Source organism: Astatotilapia calliptera, chromosome 20 (assembly GCF_964374335.1).
Source record: "Astatotilapia calliptera chromosome 20, fAstCal68.1, whole genome shotgun sequence".
Taxonomy (NCBI): Eukaryota; Metazoa; Chordata; class Actinopteri; order Cichliformes; family Cichlidae; genus Astatotilapia; species Astatotilapia calliptera.
The window spans coordinates 34,303,862-34,325,564 of NC_137441.1; the positions used below are offsets into that span (position 1 = coordinate 34,303,862).

Sequence of the window (21,703 nt, forward strand, 5' to 3'; positions counted from 1 at the left end):
ATACATTTTTGAATGCATTTTTCAAATGTATAAGAAGAGCTACATTTACATGATCACAAGTTCAGGCATATTCATTTGTGATTTTTTTTAACCAGCTATTTGGGGCTTGTACCTTTACAAAGGGATAAGTTGAGAGTATCAGGAAGGAAACCAAATCAAGAGGGGAACGACCCCACTGTTGACAGCTGTGACATACCATGTAACAAAACTTCAATCAGTGACTTGAAAAAATGAAGATATCATGAAACTAATAACCATATGCACCACAAGTATCATCATTTTAATGTTTTATCATGTTTTTTGAATCACACAGATGCACAGTCAGTAACTTTTTAAATTAATGACATGTTGATGATATCAGACAAATGAGACATATCTTAAAAATGTAAGTGACAGTTCAAGCTTCCAAAAAGCTTCTACATACGATGTACAGTACTTAAAAGGATGTGTTATATTCGCAAAAGTTTATTGTTCGAAAACCCATCAAATTCATACAGTTATGAGGGGAATTCTTACCCTGCAAAGCCAAATTTACCTCTTTTCACGAGTCAGTTACAATTAATATCTTAATTGCACCCACTGTATAGGTGGACTTGAAGTCAATGTTTCTCTGTTTAAGCTTTAATAAATGACACAGAAAACATAAAGACTGTTTTCCCATCTAGTCATCCTATGCTTAAAGATATATACAAAGGCTGAGGGGGGGAATACAGACACAGAAATAGCAGCAAGAAAAAAAATGTAAGAGTAAGGGTTACAATTTCTGATGAGTCAGAAAAATATTCAAAAATTAAGTTTCGTTTCATCATTAAACTGCAGAAAATTTGGGTTGAATTTATATACACAGAACTTTCATTATGATTAAATTAAAACAAAACAAAACAAATAAATGTAGGAGCTTTCTGGTGCATTTCTTTACATGTGGCCAGGCAGAGATAGCTTGTACGAAATCTCGCGATAAGTCCGCGTCGAGGGGAGTGTCAAATTCCAAGAGAGAGGAGAGGGGAGTCAGAGAGAGGGGCGCGAGGGTGAGTTTGTAAACACTTTATTAACCTTTAAATTCACCATAGATTATTCGAGTATAGTAAATGATTACAATGTCGCGCTCGACACGACACTTTTCAGTGTTTGCTGACGTTAAAACGACACGTCTATGTAGTTGTCAAAACTGTTGTGGGAGCTACAACGTTTCATTCGGACCCACTGTGTCTCGCTTTGCACTCAAGTGTCACTCCGCCAACCAACTAAGTGCTAGCCTTTTCGGCTGTTGTTACTCTAAATACCCGAAGTGCACTTTGAAATACAGCAATTCACGTCGGATGTTATTAAATTGATTTTAATATATGTCTATTGTCATGGCAGAAAGTGGTAGCAAGTGCTGCTATCACTCACTTTTTAAGTGTGCGCTCGGCCTGTTGTTAACGCTAGCCACATTAGCTAGCCATTAGTTTTGCGTTGATAGGAAAAAAAAGTTGATTTCGAGATTTTAGCCAATCAGATTCAGCTGTCGGACGTTATTGACAGGGTTCGAACCTATGAGTGCCCTAGAAGTCGCTAACTGACGCTCTCGTGGCCAATTGCTGAACAGAATAGGCGGCATTGTTACGGGAAAAGGCTGGGCTTATGTACCCGTACGTAGCCAGAGGTAATGGAGGCTAAAAAAGACAAACCTTTTCGACACAGTTAGCGGTGTCTTCACAAAGGAACTAAAGTTTGTGGAACTTTGGGAATTCAACTTTAAAATAATCTTCGTTTATATTGCCGAATATGTGGAAAAAAGCGCGCTCGTGTAGATTTTTTGGCGGTAGGATATATTGCGAGAATTTGGGTTTGCAAGAAAACCTTAAAAAAAAAGTACTAATGATATCCACAGTATTGCAATTTGAACTGCTCAACGCTCCACGATCCATGTCTCCATCCATGTCAACACCTTCCTGAGAAATGTAGGTCATGTTTTTGGCAGAGTTGTGCATCATTCCTTCACTAAGAGAAGTGTTAGAACTGAGAAAACTGCACTATGTCTTGTCCAACCAAATACATGCAATTACTGAAGAGTAATGCGAGATGTTTGGAAGTTGGACCCAACACAAATGTTCTTTGCAGCTTGAAAATGAAACTTTTTTTTTAAAGTGTATATTGCATGCTTTTAGGCATTTCTGTTGATTAGATTAGTTAAGTAATGATTGGCTTGAAAGTGTTGTAGAGCATGGGTAAAAGCTACTGGCTACATTTCAATGTGGTGTTCTTCTTTTTGAATTTATAGTTATAAATCTATATTTGCTTGTTAAAGTTGCAGACCACAATCAAATCTACAAAATGTCTCTGATTTAATTTTAGGAAGCTCCCTTGAGTCCATCCTGTATTGTCCTGCATCAACACTGATTTAGCTTTCAGGCCTTGTTGGTTATGCAGAAGTAGGAATAGGATTTCTTTTGTTCCATTTACTAAATCTTGTGCTCACTTTGCTTACATAAACAAAACACTTTGGTTCTTGCACACACCCAGCCATAAACCTGGATGTCCTGTCTCAAATGCTCACCTCTGATCCCATAATTATCCAAGCACATATTTGATTTGCATTTTTTTCTTTCACGGTTTCTTTTTTTATCCCTCTCCCCTCCAGCCCCCTTTAGTTATTTTTCTCTTTGTGGGGTCTCCCTACCCTCTGGCAATTTAAGCCCCAGATTCCACAGTCATGGCTGCAGTGCAAGCTATTAATACAGTTTGTTTAGTCAGTTTCCTAGCAGGCGGCGTCAAACACTGGATGGCTGTGGCTGATTATAGCTGGGACTTGTTCCCTTACACCTGCTGAGTCGGAGAAATCCAAGTTAATGTTGGGACTCAATGAGAGAGACAGAAATGAGAACGCTTTGAGTGCTTCCATGTCACCTTGGATGAAAGGAGGTGAAAATACTTGATATCAAAACCTGTAATTGATATCAGTGATGTGCATCAGGACTGATGTAACGAGTTGACTGATTATCTCGCATGAAATTGGGGGTCTGCATGAAGTAGCTATTTGAGGGTATAGGAAAACGTTAGTGAGACACTTCTGACAGTCGCAACATTAATTTAACTGTATAATTTCTACCTGTAAAAAAAAAAAAAAAAAATAAATCTAGGCGGTAATTACGGATGGCTTCTTAATGTGAAGCAAGTAAAAGATGCTGAAGAAAAGACCTTAACACATCTGTTTTAATCAGTTTAAGTAATTGGTTGGGGCAGCTATGAAAACAAATGGTGTTTTCCACCCCTGTCATCTGGAATTTATGGTGGATTTTCCACAAAATCAAATCCCACATTTCATGTTGGTGCCAGCCAGCCAAGTTAATGTCTAGCATGTCTTTAGTAAGATGTAAACTTTGAAATCTGTTCCTACTCCTGATGCCAGATGTGTCCATTTCCTCAAACAGTCCACACCCTCGGTATAACGAGCTAGATGGAGTATCTCGTTTGCAGACACGTCCACCCAAATAGACTCAGTAGATTGGAAGCACTTTGTGAGGGGCCTTGCACTGACCTGTTGCCTGCAAGAAATCAGACTTCTCTGTTTCATGGGTTCTTTGACGTGTGCAGAGAGGGGCAGCGTTTGCCTGCAAATATGATGCAGACCCCTTTTCTCATGAAGCAGCGAGACACAACCGTTAGGTTTATTACAAGCTAAGCTTCACGGGAGAGTGTCTTATTCCAGCGCAAGGCTTCGGTAATCGCGCGCTGGCTCAAGGACTGCAGAGGGAGAGATGGAAGGAGGAAAATATACTGACTTCAACATTGGGAAAACTTTCAGACATTTATGCCTCGCCAAAAAAATGAATAATCTGTCCCACTCAATAATGTTAAATGACACGCACAACACATGTTAGAGGTACAGCCGAGGTTAATGTGGTCAGTAACTCAGAAATAGTGAAATGCTAAACATTTTTAATTTGTCTTTTCTTTCCAGTTTGTCAAAAAACTCTATGTACTAAGCAACTTTTTAATTCACAAACAAATTTTTGCTCAAAAGTAGGGCTGCCACAAACGATTATTTTGATAGTCGACTAGTCACCGATTATTTTTGCGATTAGTCGACTAATCAGATCATCATCCATTGGACGTAAAACTACAGCTTATTGCACCAGCAGCATCTGCTCTTATATAACTATCATTAGCTTACAGCTTTAAGTGTTTAAGGTCTGTGCTAACTAAAAATAAAGACAAGATGATAGTTTATTAAATTTTAATGAAATTTGCAGATTGTTTCGGTGAAGTTTAATAAACTCCTTGCTATCTAAAATATAACAGGACACTGGAGTATATTCTGGAGCATCTCACACTTCTGATAATCAGTTGTCTGCTTGACGTTTATTCAGCTGTGTAAAAACTATAACTTTAATCTCAGACAAACTGATTTACTCAGGAACAAATAAAATACTAAAAAAAAAGCCAAACAATAACATTTTAAGTTATCTAAGTGACTCATATATATTTAACCTGAGTAGCGAAAGACGGTGGTGGGTTTGAAAACGATTTGCGGGGAGTCCGGTGTTCTCACGGCGCTAGTGAGCCTAGCCCCCGGCTCGCTAACGAGCTAGTGGGTAACAGATGTCTCCGAAAACGTCGGAGCGCTTTTGAAAATATGTGGTGTCCTGATAAACTGAGCAGATATTTGAGGTTTGCACAGCTACATTCTCGCCTGAAAATATGTTAAACGTTTATTTTGTGACCCAGAAAGAATAATAAGAGTAACATTAAAACTAACTAGCTGCCGCCATTGTTGGAAACTGCGCTGGGCCGCGCTATGAATTCTGGGACACAGCTGCTTCTTCTTCTTCTTCGGGGTTTAACGGTAGCTGACATCCTTGTACATGCAATGCTGCCATCTTCTGTTTCAGTCCGTTATTACACTCTTAAATCCTGCCACTTATTCCTGCGTCTTTTGTGATCTTACAAAGCTTCAAACGACGCGTCGACTATTAAATCAGTCGTCGACGATTTTGATAATCGACGTAATCGTGACTAGTCGACAAATCGTGGCAGCCCTACTCAAAAGTAATGAGACTGCAATGTTACTACACTCAACAGATTTCTCCTCTTTGGTTTTTGACCCTACCTGTTGAAAATTTGTCTATGCTTGGCTGCAAACAAGATTCAAATCCTTATATCCCAGGTGAACGTGTTCTTTCATAACATCTCTGCCCTGTTGGGCTATTGACCGGGAACGTCTGGGAATGTCTCGTGGCTTCTCATTGGATGACTTTGGCGATGTGATCCCTTGGGCCGTATGGGTAGCTGTGTGGTGTGGTGTTTGCTCCGGTGCATCCCGCAGTTGCTCAATCACCTTAGGATGTTGGAAGTTGTACTCATCAGTTTTTGCATTGTAGTGGCTGCATTGTCCTGCTGAGTGGGGAATCGGGCGAGGAACGTTACCATTGTTGTCACACACAAAAAAACCTGCGCTCAAAATTAATATTAAATTAAGATACTCGTTTGCAAGAGTATCAATGCAAACAGTGGTGTCTTTGCATCTTCCAGCTGACACACAACTGCATGCAGCACCATTGTAGTCAGGCCCACAGCTCCTCCCCTCACTAACAGCTGAAGTAGTTATTGTCCATAATACCGAACAACACTTTAGAAGGAATTTCAGAGGTCAGTAAAGCTCTAGTTTCAACAACATTGAAATATTAAACAGTTATCTAACCAGCACACATGGTAATGATAGCTGTTTAACTATTAGTAATTGCCCCATAGCCACATTAGTAATATGTTATCATTAACAGATGATAGTCGACTGTAGTTAAACAAAAGATGAATAATTATTGCAGGCTGAATGGGCTATTGAGCTGTAACAGACTGGATTACAGACACATGGAGAACTGGGCATTTTGCTGGCTTTTCAGAGCAGTTGGGGAAGCATAGTTGAACTGAGCAGAGAGTCCAGAGTGTGGAGAACTAATTGGAGCAAATAGAGAGTGAAATCTGGAGCAGTGCAGCAGAATTGGACGGGTTTCAGTCTTGAAGAGCAGAGCTGAGTATGTGAAGAGCTGCAGACTGAGGAGCAGTGTGAACTGTATTCAACATCTGCTGCCGGCAGATGTGGACCAGATGAGAAACCTGAGCTTTTTTTATTTTATTTTTAACAAATGTTTATCAAAATCTGTTTCTTGTTTTGTTGTTGCCAGCTGTGAGGTCAGTTTTAAAATCCAATCAAAGACCGGTTAGGTCTTTCAGTTTTTGTTCGTGAAGATAAATTTCTTTAACCTTCAAAATCTGTAATTTATGGAAAATTAGTGTAAAAAAAAAAAGTTAACTTTTTCACGATATCACTACTTTGACATTATTTAGTTGCAGGACGCAGAAAATCTTGCCTGTGGTATTGAAAAGGGTATCGAATATTTTTCTGTGTACAAGTGTCGAGTTTGAAATTCTAGTATCATGACAACTTTAGACTGCCTCAATGCTTAGTTGGTATGTGTCACAATAACATGTATAAATGCATAATACATAAATACCAGGGGCAAGGATTTTCCAGCAGAATGTTTTGTTGTAATGAAATAATGTATAATGTTATTCACTTTGCCTGCCAGTGGTTGTAAGGTAGTGCTCAACTGGTCTGGTCTTGAAAGACCTGTGATTGGCCCATCGGCTATATTTTCTAAATATATGTTTTCTAAAGCTGGAAAACTTTTGCTTTTTGAATTGCAATAAACTGAAAGATAATTATGGACTGTCAGTTGATGGTAAAAACAGAGAGTCTACCCCGTCTTCAAATCAGCATTTTTTTTTAAAGTAAAAGTTTAAGAGGTGAATCACAAAAGACATCCTAGGGCTTGTGTTAAATCACAAAAGTCTGACAACATTTTTGCTCAAGAGCTGGAGAACATTGAGTATAATATATACAGTATATTACATAAATACCAGTGAGTGGCTTTATTTTTCCTTTGTGTACATGTTGGTTGTGTCTGCGTGTGTACATAACAAAGTCCTCGATGCAGTTGGTGTATTTTCAGTGGGACAGTGTTGTGTAATAGCTGCCAGACGTCACTCTGGGCCAGCTGAGAATGCTAAAACATTCATGTCCGTTGCCTCTACCCCCTCCCCCCTCCCCTCCAATTTCCCGATTTAAATTTAATGAGTTATTTTTCTAACTTCCCAGTTTGTCTCCACGTGCAGTGTTGTTCAGCTGTGCAGAGCAGCGCAGGGTGGGGGTGGGTTGGTGGCATTAGAGATTGAAGCAGTATGCTTGCATTTTTTTGCCACTTCAGAAGAAGAAAACAAATAAAACATGCACGTATTTAACTCTCAACAACAGCATATAATAAGAAGGTGAGAGGGGTTTTGTGTATAACTTTTATTGGAAAGCTTTTTAGGTTTTTTAGTAGATTAGAAGGGCCAACAGTGCTGCCCACATATGCCTCTATTTTTACTTACTTTACAAAATACTGTTAATACTGTGTTAATAGTACACTAAAACTAAAATCCTGGGGCACATTTATTAGAAGTTAAGAAATACAAAACGGCGTGATTATGCCGTGAAATATTTTTGAAATAATGGTTATCTTTTGATGAACTTTTTTATGTTTAATGTGTTTTTCTTGTAAGTCATGTTAACAACCAGCTAGCAAAAGGTAGCTACACTCTAACAATATATACATATTGGTAAAAAAAAAACTATACATAATTTAAAGTACTTACTAATATAACAATAAACTGTGGTTAAATGTTCATGTTTCAAAAAACTTGTTAGTTTTAGCTATGTCAAATTACCTTAAAACTCTTCATCCTGCTTCTCAGGAGCTGAACCATCCACCTTAAGATTGCAAAATTTCATAATATTTAAAATATAAGTATCAGATGTTCATTTAGAAGTAGTAAGATGACCTGGAGAACAAAACGCAGCGAGGTCAATGGGAATGTGTCCAGTGCCAGAGATCTGTTGTGTGGAAACACATGAAAACCTTCATAAAGTGAATGAGGAGGTACTTAACCTTAGATTGCATGTGCGTGCACAGAGAAACAGCTGACTCAGAGAGCGGGAAACATTGAATGAGGGGTACGAGAAGGGGAGGGGAGGCAAGGTGGCAGAGAGGTGAGGAGAGAGTAGTAATGAGAGAAGGAGGCATTGGAAGTGAGGAAAAACGAGACAGGGAAAGAGAAGGAGACCGAGATGTCTTTGTGTAAACGGTAGCTGCCGTCCTCTCGTGTAAGCAGGCTCCTCATTGGCCAGCCCGAAGCCCCCGTGTGTGTGAAGGAAGTATCACCAGGGAAACTTCTTCTCGCTGCCACTGTGCGTGTTTTCCTCCTTGCCAGGGTTATTTTTAAATACCATTCGGCTTCCTGCTCAGACTAAAGACTACAAGCCACAGCATCTCTGTTTTGTTGTTTTCAGGATTTTGCCAGTACACACACCAACAAAAAAAAAAAAAGCTGCAACAATGTTCTTTTCTTCTCCTCTACCACAGTTACATTGCAGGCTCTTTGCAAAAATGGGGGACGACCGACCTTTTGTGTGCAGTGCTCCTGGATGCGGACAGGTAAGTCCTCTCTTTTCATGTCCTGCTCTCTGTGGTAGTAATCTTTGCCTTTTGTAATTGCTTACCAAAGGTCAGTACTGCACTTCACAGTATTGTACTTCTCAAAGAAAACTATATGAAACCTAAAAATAAATAGACGTTCTTTTTGAGAACGCACTGGTTTTAATGTAGCGCTATATACAACAACCCTGAAAAGATCCGTTCTCACTGCAAGCGTAAACGGACATATTTATGCAACACTTATAATTAACATCACACCGATGACATTCATGCTAGCATGCCGTTTTGTGAGACAATGCTGTCTCCTTTTGCAATGACTCACTGGAAGCTCCAGTGAGTAATCAGCACCGTTATTGTTTCAACCTGTCACTGCTGACTTCTAAGCGCCTGCAGACACAGGTTTGAGCCGAGGCAGTGACTCAGCTGAGTGCCAGTAGTGCACTCACATGCCTGTTACGTGGTGTTTCGACGAGGCTTGGTTTGATATCATAGAATAGAAGAAGGAAGAAATTAAAAAGGAGTCTGTTCTTAGACTCATGATTATTCAACACAGGAAATCATCATGTCTGATGCTGTGTTCATTTGGGTGTGATATCCTTAGAGCTAGTAGTGAAATGGCTCCTGGGAATCTGAAGGAAGAAAGTGTTTATGGGTTTACGCAATACTTGGGATTCTTGGGACTTCTTCCATGCTCTGATCAGAAGAATGGGATTGTGGTTTGAACAGCAGTCATGTAAAGCAGTTGAACATGCATAGTCGATAAATAAGTGATGATGAGTTGTTTGGTAATTTTCTTTTCAGAACATCGCAGACATCTAGGGACCCTTCCTTTGTCTTTCTTTACATGTTTTTGTGATGTAAATACTCTGCATATTTCATTGGTTTGATTACTAATTTATTTTACTGCTTAAGCAACAGAGACCTAAAGAGGCAAAGTGATGTGGATGACAGTGCTGGTCTGCAGCTGTGTCACTCTCAAAGCATTGTTTTAGAGCCAGACTGTTGTATAAACAGGTGTGGGATGGCAGAGTGGTGCTAGATGTTTGGGTATGTTGTCAGTATCGCAGTGCCACCTCACTTTAGAGAACCTGTACAAGGTTATAAACAAACAGTTTTCTTTCTTTTGTTTTGGTTGAATCTATGTCAAAGGGCAGAAGAAATGCAAAACAAAAATAATGAGAAAAGAAATCACATTTGCTTAGCACCTTTTTAAGAAACACAGTCACTTTACACACACTATCTGATATCACTGTGTTGGTGTTTCTATGTCATGATAATTATGTTAGAGTAGCATTATCCAAGAATTTGGCTAATGATCATATATTTATTCTATTGTACGAAAAAATAAAGAAAACACTTGAAATTCTTACAATTCTTTCCAGAACAGAATTTTATATAAACAAAGAGGAAAACGTCTTTTTTCCCCACATTGCAAAGCTACGATAGCACAACTACATGATCGTTCAGTTGCACTGCTGATCCTGATCTAAAGCCTGAACCATTGATTGATTGATTGATTGAATCTTTATTTTGAACATGTTGAAAAAGTATAAAAAAAAAAATAGAATTAAAAGAGACAAATGAACAAAGCAAACAAAAGGAAAACGAGCAACCACAACTCCAAATAACGTCCATGTTCAAAAAGGAGCAGGAAGAAGCATAAGCTTATTTAATCCCACCCCTTTTCCACTATCTAGTATCAATAGACTACAGAAATACCTCCTTGTAATTACATTATATGTTATGTGTAATTTTTTTTTTTTTTTTTTTTTTTTTAAATATATACACATATATGTTTCTATCTATCCATACCTACGTATATACACACATACGCACATATACACATTTTCAATAACCCCATTAACACCTGAAGGATACACAACCTACAATTTTATATATATTTAATATATATATATATATATATATATATATATATACATACATACATACATACATACATACATACATACATACATACATATACACATACATATGTACCCAGACCAACAAACCCGTGCATGCGCACACACATGAAAATATTAGACAAGAACACCCTATCAAATCTCTACCTTTTCCCTGTACCCTGTAAAAACCATATCCTTAAACCGCTTTTTAAACTGCGCCATGCTTGGACATTGCTTCATATCTTTACTTAGTCTGTTCCACAGCTTCACTCCACACACAGAGATGCAAAAACCTTTTAATGTTGTACGGATACGAGGATGTTTTAAATTTAATTCCCCCCTCAAATTGTATCCCCGTTCCCTTTTAGAAAACATTTTTAGAATATTGTCAGGAAGCAGGTTATTTATTGCTTTATATATAATTTGTGCTGTGAGAAAATGAACCAGATCTGTGAATTTTTGAATTTTTGATTTTAAGAATAGTGGATTTGTATGATCTCTGTAACCAGTTTTATGGATTATCCTTATGGCCCTTTTTTGTAATATAAAGATTGATGATAGCGAACATTTGTAAGTATTGCCCCAAACCGCTGCACAGTAATTCAAATACGGTGCAATCAGGGAACAATAGAGAATGTGGAGTGATTTGTGGTCCAGAATGTGTTTTACTTTACTCAAGATTGAGACACTTCTTGAAATTTTGTTATGTATATGATTTATATGAGACTTCCAGTTCAATTTATCATCTATAATCACACCAAGAAACTTATGTTCAAGTACTCTTTCAATTTCCACACCATCTACATGAATCTGCACTTGTGCATTTCTAAGGGAATTCCCAAATAAGATAATTTTAGTTTTACTTAGATTTAGCGATAGTTTGTTCCTGTTAAACCATTTTTTAATTTTGCACATTTCTGAAGTAATTGTATCCAGCAGCTCCTTTAGATTCCCCCCAGAACAAAAAATATTTGTGTCATCTGCAAATAATTGCCAGAAAATTTAAATTTTTTGGAAATTGAGTGTTTATTGAACTTTCTGATGAGATAAAAAAAAAAAATCATTTGCACGTATTAGCTTTAATTTGTAGAAACTGTGTATCAAATATGATACCATTGGCTCTAAAGCGTTAAGATAATGCAGGAACTACACCAACACGGGGGTATCAGATGCACTTGCTTTACACACACACACACACACACACACACACACACACACACACACACACACACACACAAGTCAAAGGCATCATTGAAATAAAACAAAAACAGGTGAAATTGAATAAAGTTGTCATGGTACACATGTAACAACTTCTCGCTGGTTAAGATTACAGAATTTTTTGGGGAGTCATGTTTGTGATCACTTAACTGTAATATTACTTTCTTTTAGCTTGGTTTTCATCTCTGCCTACTCCTGAGAGAAAAATGTGGCTCTGTAGTTGATAATGAATCCACTTTGTTAACAAGCTAAGTGAATTGTTTCTTCAGTTAGTGATGGAGCCACATCATCAGATTTTTGGTAACCAGGGTTGAGGTTTTTTTTTTTTTTTTTTCTTCTTAAACCAAAACAACAAAAGACAAAATCTGTTTAGTGCTCTGCAGGGTTCTTACCACAAGTGGTCCAGCTCACATGCCACAGCAGTTAAAACAGGAGTAATATACAAATATTGATATACACAGGCTTGGTGTTATCTTAACAAGCAAGTAATGCATGTAAATGAAAATGCAGTCTAAAATTGGCAACAATCAAATTTCCGTTATAATACTGACAAGGCATTCGATTTGATGGTTTCCACTACTCTGCGGTAGTGGTCGGTATTAAAGGCATTGAGGTTCAGTACTCTATCCTGTACATTTGCCAGCACCTTCATTATATGTTTATACATTTTCTGGCCTTTAATTGCGATTTGCTGCTAATTATTGTATCCTTTATGTCCAAATACTGTTTTAATGCTGCCCTTTTAAATGCAACAGTTCTCTACTGGGAAAGTCTGAATCATGCCCATAATAGAACAAGGATGATTGATTCCTGGCTTTGCTCAGGATTTTCCTTCTACCAAGTTAACAACAACAAAAACAACAACAGCAGCTCCCCTATTATATGATGTCCAGTATTTATTGCGTGGGGAGGAGTAATCCTAGCTGCCATTTTCTCATACATGGAGATTAGTTGGAGATAGTTTTTCTCCACAAGACCTAGCTGCCTTGTTCAGAGGAATGAGACAGATGGGACACGTATTGGTGATGCTCCTGGTCGGGCTAAAAATAAGCCCCCCGACACTTGACTGTGTTTCCACTTCACTCTCACGACTGAACTCGCAACTGCAACACGGGACCCTAAAATAGGCCTCAGTGAATGGTGAATAGGCTGGTGCCAGAGCCAAGATTATTTCTCCTACGTCTCTCGAGTGAATCACCTCACCACTTCTCAAAAGAAGTTCCATGTCTCCGAGGACGGCTGTTAATGCCGTCTGTGCGGTTGATTTGAGCTAACGCCAGGCTGCTTGTAGCTTAAGCTGCAAGCAGCCAAAAGGAAGTAACAGAATTCAGACTTTCTTTTATCATTACAGACTCACAGTTCATACATGTGTTTTACACACTAATTCATTGGACAACACCAAGTTACGTGTGCAGCTATTTCTGCAGCTTTTGTGGTCAGTTCTGTCGATATTTTTTTTCTCCCTCTTCCTTTATTTTTATTTATATATACTTCTCTATCAAGTTGTTGACATTTTCACCTTTTTGTCACATACTGCGTGCTCCACAGACTGCATGTGTTGGCCACAAAAGATTATCTATCGCTGATTTTAGCAATACAAAAAACAGGATGTCTCTTCAGAACGCAGTTGCCGTTTCTTGTTGGCTAATTCATATAATGTTCTCTTTTGTCTTGTTCGCTTTTCCAGAGGTTTACCAACGAGGACCACTTGGCAGTACACAAACACAAACATGAGATGACGCTGAAATTCGGACCAGCCAGGACTGATTCGGTCATTATTGCAGGTACTCTCGTCCGTGTGAGACAGACGTTCATCTTCACTGTGTTTTTAAATGTCCTCATGCAGCATTCAGATGGACAATATTTACCCTAACGTCAGCGTGCTCCAACACTAGATATCACATGGGGTTTTACATTCAGTGTAAGTGTGAACTAACTGTGGTGTTGTTACTTTGAATAGTTATATCTGCTCATTACATTTTCCTAGACCAGACACCTACTCCCACTCGTTTCCTAAAGAACTGCGAGGAGGTTGGCCTGTTCAATGAGCTGGCCAGTTCCTTTGAACAAGATGATGATGAGAAGAGGGCCAAGAACTCTGTAAGCAACACTTGCGGTTGATGATTTTATCTTCTTTTATCTCTGCGCTTGTGCATGACCGTGTGCATTACAGTGTACAGTAACCGAAGAAATTTTCTACAGAGACTCGACATGACCAGAAAGAATTACATTTTACTTCCTTCTTTTTTATCTCAAGTATTAATTCAGTCAAAAAATTTACAAACTTGAACTTCGTGCCTTGCACACAGTCCGTGTGTCATTTACATTTCAGTTTTTGCAGCAATTTCTTTTTAAACTGTTTGGTGTTTTATTGCACTTTATATGCGTTTCAGAGCTGGGGTTGTGGCTGTTTAGTTTGTGATGAATGCCCACTTCCCTTTTTTTTTTCTTTTTTTAATATACTTTGATCTATATGTAGTGTAAGATTATTCTCTTTATCTGTAACTCATTTTCAGCTCCCTGCTTCCAACTCAGTGGCTTTGGACATGAGCCTGCAGACACCATCAGAGGTGAAGGTGAAACAGGAGGCACCTGTAGAAGTCGACTCTTCACCCCCAGACAGCCCTGACTCCACATCTGGGAAGTCGGACAGCTACAGGGAGCCTCTAGTTAAAGGAAAGGTACAAGAAAACTTGATAAGGGGGATTGCATAGGTGTTTAGAGAGGAGGGGAGTATCGCTAAGTGATGTTGCAAGTAATTCATGATACATTGTGGCTGCAGTGGTTGCAGAAATTTGTTTGGGGGTACAAATGATGTGTGACATAAAAGCCTAATTTATTTTATTTTTTGTTTTAATCTTGTAGGACACACCACCCAGGAATTCAGCCCCTACCCCGACTATTGTGCGTCCAGGTTCCCTCCCACTACATTTGGGCTTTGATGCTCTGCAGCCCACCATGCCATCACCCACTTCCGTCATCACACAGGCTCCACCCTCAAATCGTACTTTGGGGTAAGTTAAGTTCCAAATCCTTTGGTTGGTCTTTGCTAAACTCTTTAAGCTTAATCTTCAACTTAAAATAAATTCTAGCTTAAAAAACATGTTTTGCAAACAATGTGACAACATCTCATGTTCTTGCAAGTGAACCTTTAATATCAAAGATGCCATCATGTTCTTTCTTTTTTCTTTTCTTCTTTTTTTGTGGTCCCGACGGGTCAGCCACAGTCAAAAACAACCAAAAGCTGTGCTCTGACCAAAAATTATGCCAGTTTTGATCTTGTGAAATAGGATGTGAAGTTTTGCGAAGTATTCATGATTAATAAGAAAGATACGCAGCTTTAAAGGGAACTATTGAATTTGTTTTTCCTGTTACAGACACTATAAAATAGGTGTTAGGATTACCAGCTGTTGCAGTTTTCCCCTGTTAACACAAGTCTTTATTTTCATATACAGATGTATGTAAAGTAACACAGCAGCAATTTAGATGTTATCTTGGGATAATGGAAAAGATGATCATGGTTCACATAAAATCTGTAACATTTCACTGAAAACAAGTACACGCTAATAAGAGAAAGTTTATAGCATATCAGTTTATTTGCATTCTAAACTCATGCATTTTATAATTGGGTATAACTTATCAAAATGTTTCTCATTTATGGACATTAATGTGTTGCATAAAAGCCCAACGATGTGTAGTACGTCAATTACTGTACGGGAAGCTACAGCTTGCAATATCCTGCACAAAACTCAGCCCATGAACCTGTAACATGATTCTTCCTTATGTCTGCAGCAATATTATATGCATAGGATTTATAACCATTATAAATAATAAAAAATGATAAATTAATGTTTATATTTGCTGTTGAATCAGTCAAGTTAAGCACGGACGCTGCACAGTGTTTCAGACAAAAGTCGACAACTTCACACATTTGTGAAAATGGCTGCAGAGAGGGTAAAAATCCCTTGCTTGTCACACTCAAGGTTTCAAAGGAAGTCATAATATAAATCTTAACTTTTTATCTTTGGACATGTAAAATGTGAAACAGCATTAAACTGGTTAAAAACTGGTATTAGAGGGAATGCATATATGTTAAATCATAATTTGGAGTGTTTGCATTCAGATATATTTATATTTGACAGAATTACATATTTAAGCTAAGATCAAACAATTTCACGTCATTAATATCAGAACTACTATAGTCTTTTTTTCCCCCATTTTGATGTTTTGTTTTTCATTCAGTTTAGTTTCAGTTTGTTTCCACTCTGGGGTTTCTTGTCTCAGTTTTGTTTCTATTGTTTGAAAATGTTTAGTTTTAGTCTAGTTTGTATTATTTTCAATTTTTTAGTAGATGGATGAATAAATATAATAATAACACAAAACTATACAAAGTCTCAGTAAACATGACCATCATTGCCTTATCAGGGAGGTTGTAATAGTTTTGTTTTTTGGCCAAACTAGCAAACAGTAAAATTCTGTTTTAATTTGAGCTTAGTTTAAATATTCATATTTATTTTTCAAGTGTAGTTTTCATTTTTATTTTAACTATCTAAAATGTGTTTTCCACACTGGTTTTAGTTTTTAGTTCAGTTTTTAGCAAGTCACAATAACCTTGAACAACTCAAATAAAATTGTATTTTTTTACTGGATTATAATATTGTGTTACACACATCAACCCAGGTTTGTCATTTGATTGTGGCTGACCCTGAGAGGAACAAAATACAGTTTAGTTCATGAATCTATGAAATATTTTCTCATCATTAAGCAATGGACTGCATGTTCTATTTCTTAAAAAGCATAATTTAAAATTCATTAACAAACACAAGAGTGAATCTCCTCTTCTTATTTGTCGTCTGCTGTCTGTCTCTCCAGTTCACCGACGAGCCATTACCCTATGATGATGCTTCCCTCTGGTCAGGCAGTGCCTGTGCTGCCTGGTCCTGTTCAGATGCCTTCTGTCATTAATGTAAGGCAGACTAACAGTCTAAGTATGTTGTAACTTTACTTTATAACTTAGAAGTTGGTTTAGTTTTAACCCATGCATTTGTGTCTCATATTTGATCACCAGCTGGCTCGACCCATGTGCATGGTACCCAACATTCCTGGGATCCCTGGTCCTCCTCTGGGAGGCAGCAGCAGCGGCTCCAACTCCCCCTCTGGCTACAGCATCCACTCAGAGGCCAAGATGGTCAGCACTAGATTAGCTCTCTATTTTTATCTATTTATCTGTTCTTTTTGTCTCCATCTTCACCCTCCAGCCTTCCGCTGCACAGGCTTAGGTCCTTCGTCATATGATCTTTTACTGTGGTTGCTTGTTTATGTAACCCTTTCACCTGACAACACAGTTTGCACTCATTTTATGATAGTGCAATGCACACACAGAGATTCATGCACAGTTTCCACCTTGCAGCTATGTCCCAGATGAAACTGAGAGAGTGCAGTCATTGTTTATGGTATTTAAAACATATAAAGTATCCCCTTTAGCACATTCCTCTGTTTACCCTAGCCCCTCACTCCTTCAGTCGTAAGAAGATGATCATCGTTGTAATTAAAGACAAACTTTAGTTTGGGTTTTTTGTTTTTATTTGGGGTTGGGGGGGTTTCGGGCTGATCTGCAGAATCTTTTTGTTCATGGCGCTTCTAATACGATATGATCATTATCGAGGTTGCTTTATATATATATATATATACACATGCATATATAACATTTGACTGCTTGTGTACCTTCAGGGCTGCAATCACTTTTTAAATCATCACGGCTGAATTAGTCACAACTTAAATCAAACATGATCAAAATCCGAGAACTGCTGCGGGAGCATATAAAGCCTCCAGATCTGACTGAAGGAGGTCACATGAATCTGTTGCTGAAAACAGTTCAGAGAGAGCACATCTGTAAATGTTCTCCTCGGAGAGAATCAGGCTTCTCCATGTTTTAAACAACTTTAAAACATGCCAAAAATTGGTAACTAGGGTCTTGTCCAGGTTGTTATTGCAAAGTGTGAATCAGTTAATGTAGACGCAGCACAGTGAAGTTGTAGACATGCTGTTGGCACTGATTCAGACACGCTTTGATTATGACTTTCTACAAAGTTACAATGAAGTTTTTCATGATTTTTTTTTTTTTTTTTAAATTCCTGTGGCTGTTATTGATGTTGCTTATTTGACTGTTGTTCTGTAGCGTCTGAAGGCTGCGCTGCAAAGCCCGTCAGGACAGAGTATGGGGATCATGGCCATGGGCAGCAGCCCCATGGTACCTCAGAAGGCAGAACAGAGTCAGCTGCTGGTCCAGCAGCCAGACGCACCATCACCTGCACAACCTCAGGTACTCAATGTTAAGTATAAATTCCTGACTGTAACATGTTTTTTTTCATCCATACAAAATATGCTTTAAACTTGGATTAAAGATGATCACATCTAAGTCATCTAAACTTTCTTTATTATATATCACATCACTTGTTTTAGTTAACAGAAAATTGGGGATATTCTTGTTGTGCCGAGATGACTCTGGTGTGTGCTGGCTAAAATGAAACTGTGACTCATACTTCCCTTTTCTCGTCTTTTTTCCACTCATCTCGTCTGTCTGTGTGTTTCCTTCTGACCTTTACCCTGCTTCTCCCTCCAGGTATCTCCAGCACAGCCTACAGGTGGGCGTCGACGGCGGACGACAGACGATGACCCCGACGAACGAAGGCAGCGTTTCCTCGAGAGGAACCGGGCGGCAGCATCCCGTTGCAGACAGAAACGCAAACTGTGGGTCAGCTCCCTAGAGAAGAAAGCCGAGGAGCTCAGCACTTTGAACGTCTCACTGTCGGTGAGTGGGCCTCCAGTGGGTGGATGCTGGTGATGGGGCTTCTAACTACTTGTAAAAGTTTGAGAGGTGGATTCCAGATAAGATAAATGAGTTTGCATTAGTATTGAGTAAATTCTTTTTGCAAATGAACATAGCTGATAGATTTGAAACAATGGAAACCACTACATCTTGTTTCATATCTTTATTTTGTCAAATGGAAATTTTAGGTAATATTTACACCTTACGCCTTGTGGGAAATGTACGCTGCTCTGCAGTGGAAGCAAAACCATTTCAACTTTTTTGTTTCTACCGGAAAATCCATTAGGGAAGAAAAATATGGGAAGTCTGTATTTTAAATTACATAACCAAGCATTACTTTTTTTCCTTATTGGTTTGGGAAGTGTAATGTAATTTCTGAAATTTAGTATTGTAGTACTAATCAGTCTGATTTTTTTTTCTTTTTCTTTTCCATCCTCTCAGAATGAAGTGTCTCTGTTGCGTAATGAGGTGGCTCATTTAAAGCAGCTGCTGCTGGCCCACAAGGACTGTCCTGTAACCACCTTACAAAAGAAGACTGCCTACTTAGGTGAGCCCTGCACAGCTATGCCCTGTTCACACGGTTCTATTTAAAGTTAGAGGAAACTTGAGTCTGAATTGCATGTCTTAGATATGTAGAAATATAGTAGATGTATTGCGCAAAGCATAAAGAGCGAAAATGAAATTTGAACCTCAAAGTCGCTCTCACATTTTAATCGAAACACACGGCTTTGGTGTGTAGCTCTCTACTTGTGATTGCAAGAAGAAATGAGCAGGCCTGGGTTACAATATAGCCATGCTGCTGTGGCTTTAGTATCTTCATGTGAGCTGTAGTTTTCTTCAGTGCCCACAAAGTAATTGTAATTTTGTTGAAATAATTAGGGTTCAGTTTGTTATGGCAACGGCCACAGTGGATAATAATGTGTCCAAAAATTATTAATAGAGTTGGATTAAAAAAAGCAACATTTGCAATTTAGATATTGCTAAGGGCTGATGGTAACATTAAAATAATAAAACAAGAACTATAATTAAGTAGCAAAATCTTTGTTCCAGTACTTCTTGTTTTATTTATAGTATTTTTTGGGGCATTTCCTTGATTTTGGACGGGATAAAGTTACTGAATATAGCTTGATTTTCACTCGAATAAAAATTAACATAATGTCCAAAGATTTTCAGCAATGAAAACTGTGGAATGTGCTCAATATAAATGAGATAAATATCTTTGCCTGTGTTGCCTTTTTATTTTTTTGTATAGCTGCAGACGAGAGCATGAAAGACATGTCAGAGCCTACAGGTTCCCCTGCCCCGGTGATTCAGCACAGCTCTTTGGCGCCTAGCCCTTCTACGGGGCAAAACGGCCTGAGCTCAAGGGCAGCAGCTGAGGCTATGGCCATGTCAGTGCTGGCAGGAATGGGCCAGCAGCAGAGAGCTGAGAGCGGACCCTCTCACATTATCATGGCTGCACAGTCTCAATCTGCTGCCAGATGATGAGCGATGCCACCAAGGCCCACACTTGGCTCGTCACCCAGGGTAGAAAAGACTCCCACCTCCCAGGTTCCCTCATTTTTAAATTCAGAATTTCACATCTTCTCCTCTGCCCCCCCTCCCCTCTGTGGTCTTTCTAACCCTCCTGGGGAGCCATCTTGCTGGGGCCTGGAGCTCATCAGCAGCCTTCTGGGAAAGGACTGAGACTTTTAAGAGAGCTTCCTGTTAACTTTGCCATAGACTACAGGGGCTGGACTCCAATACCCCCTCCCCCCTGTTTCCTCCTGTGCGTCCCTACTCAACTGTCCTCACCCTCAGTAATAAGGACTCTTCACTGGACTGTAGGACTGCGTCAAGTATACTGCCATAACGATCTTCCCACGTGGACACGTGCCGCACAGGTGTTTCGTAAACTTTTTTTTTTGTGTGTGTGAATTAAATCCGATATAAACAGCACACAGGGCTCTACACTTTTTCCAGCAGGGAACAGTGCCTTGTTCTCCTCGTCACTTTAGCCTTGCACGCACACCCACACATGCCATCACAGAATGCCTCCCTATACATCCTCGGCTCCAAAGATGCGATAGTTGTCTAGAATTCTCTGACTCACATCTCAATTATTCACTCAGACCTTTAGTAAATGGTTCTCAGCCACAACACGATCTCAACCTAGACCCAAAAACCTTACCTCATGTACACCCCTTTATGATAAAGTGTATTAACTGTGTGTGTGTGTGATTGTATATTTATGTACATCAGAACATAGCAGTTTGCCTACTCCTGATCTGATGCATTATTAGCTAGATTGTTAGCATGTGACTTTTCTAATAGGGTTTTTGATACAGTATGCGCAGCTATATTTCTTTTAACTAATTGGCACGTCCTCCCAGATTGACCCATGTAACCAAAATTATGTTAGATTGCGATTTAAAAATAAGTTTGTTGGAGCAGATTTTTTTTTTTTTTCCTGACCTGAAGGGAATTGAACTTTTTCCACCTTTTCATATTTCCTGAAACAGGCAGGTGGTTTATTGGTGTGTAAATGGATGCCTCTTTCCATTTTTACATGTAACTGTTCTGGTGACTGTGTTTTCTTCGTGTGTGGGCCCTGCTGGACTTACTGTAACTGTTATTTTCACACTTTTCAGGATGGTTGCACATCCTTTGCTGCTCGTTTGAAAATGCGATGAACCCCTTGTTCTGTATGCTCTCTACCAAACCGAAACTAAGCCATAATGGATCTCTCCAAAGACTATCTGGTACTTGTCCTGGGACAGAAGTGAATACCCTGACTGTTATTTTGTGATTCAGAGGTTGCAGTGGCACTATGACAGTATATCACTGCTTGTAACTTGCACTTACACACAGTCTTTCACACAGTGTTTGATCATTTTGCCTTAAGATCACATTTGTGCCTCCGATACCCCCCCTCACATAAATATATACAGATTTGCTTGTATGGGGGCAAAAAACGGCTCTAGAGAATTATATTAGTCAGTGTATATAAATTGGGAAAAAATGAACATCAATAAATATAACATTTAATTAATAAACAAAGCTTTTTGAGGCCTTTAAGTAAATAAAAAGTGTCTTTTTAGAATATTGTTAAAATATTGAAGTACTTGTCTGTCATCTGGTGGAGAGACGGAGCAAAGACATCTCCAGTGGTCAGAGCTTTAAGGGCAGAAGACGAGCTGTCTTGTGACTGTTTCTGAAAGGCTCTAGTTCTTTTACAATATCCCCCAGATGTTTTA

At 38.8% G+C, this 21,703-nt stretch overlaps 1 protein-coding gene across 4 annotated transcripts; it reads left to right on the forward strand.

Moving 5' to 3' along the window:
- Nucleotides 1–922: 922 nt before the first annotated feature.
- atf7a (activating transcription factor 7a) lies at nt 923–20,405 on the forward strand. Of its 4 annotated transcripts, none has more exons than XM_026153998.2 (12): nt 923–1,028; nt 8,445–8,516; nt 13,326–13,422; nt 13,626–13,738; nt 14,155–14,319; nt 14,504–14,652; nt 16,511–16,604; nt 16,707–16,826; nt 17,817–17,960; nt 18,261–18,449; nt 18,909–19,014; nt 19,720–20,405. In XM_026153998.2, exons 2-12 carry the CDS (start codon nt 8,469–8,471, stop codon nt 19,950–19,952), a joined length of 1,458 nt encoding a protein of 485 aa, XP_026009783.1. In that variant the 5' UTR covers nt 923–1,028; nt 8,445–8,468; the 3' UTR covers nt 19,953–20,405. The 4 variants fall into 4 exon arrangements, with proteins under 4 accessions (XP_026009783.1, XP_026009784.1, XP_080150410.1 ...); XM_026153999.2 differs by lacking the exon at nt 923–1,028 and adding an exon at nt 1,618–1,943; XM_080294283.1 differs by lacking the exon at nt 923–1,028 and adding an exon at nt 8,251–8,269.
- The last annotated feature ends 1,298 nt before the right edge of the window (nt 20,406–21,703 follow it).

Bases quoted from the DNA above. Each gene is read 5' to 3' on its own strand.
- atf7a (XM_080294284.1), top strand. From the start codon at position 8,418: ATGTTCTTTTCTTCTCCTCTACCACAGTTACATTGCAGGCTCTTTGCA. The intron at 14,653-16,510 runs GTAAGTTAAGTT...CTGTCTCTCCAG, and splicing joins CCCTCAAATCGTACTTTGGG to TTCACCGACGAGCCATTACC. The intron at 16,605-16,706 runs GTAAGGCAGACT...TTTGATCACCAG, and splicing joins AGATGCCTTCTGTCATTAAT to CTGGCTCGACCCATGTGCAT.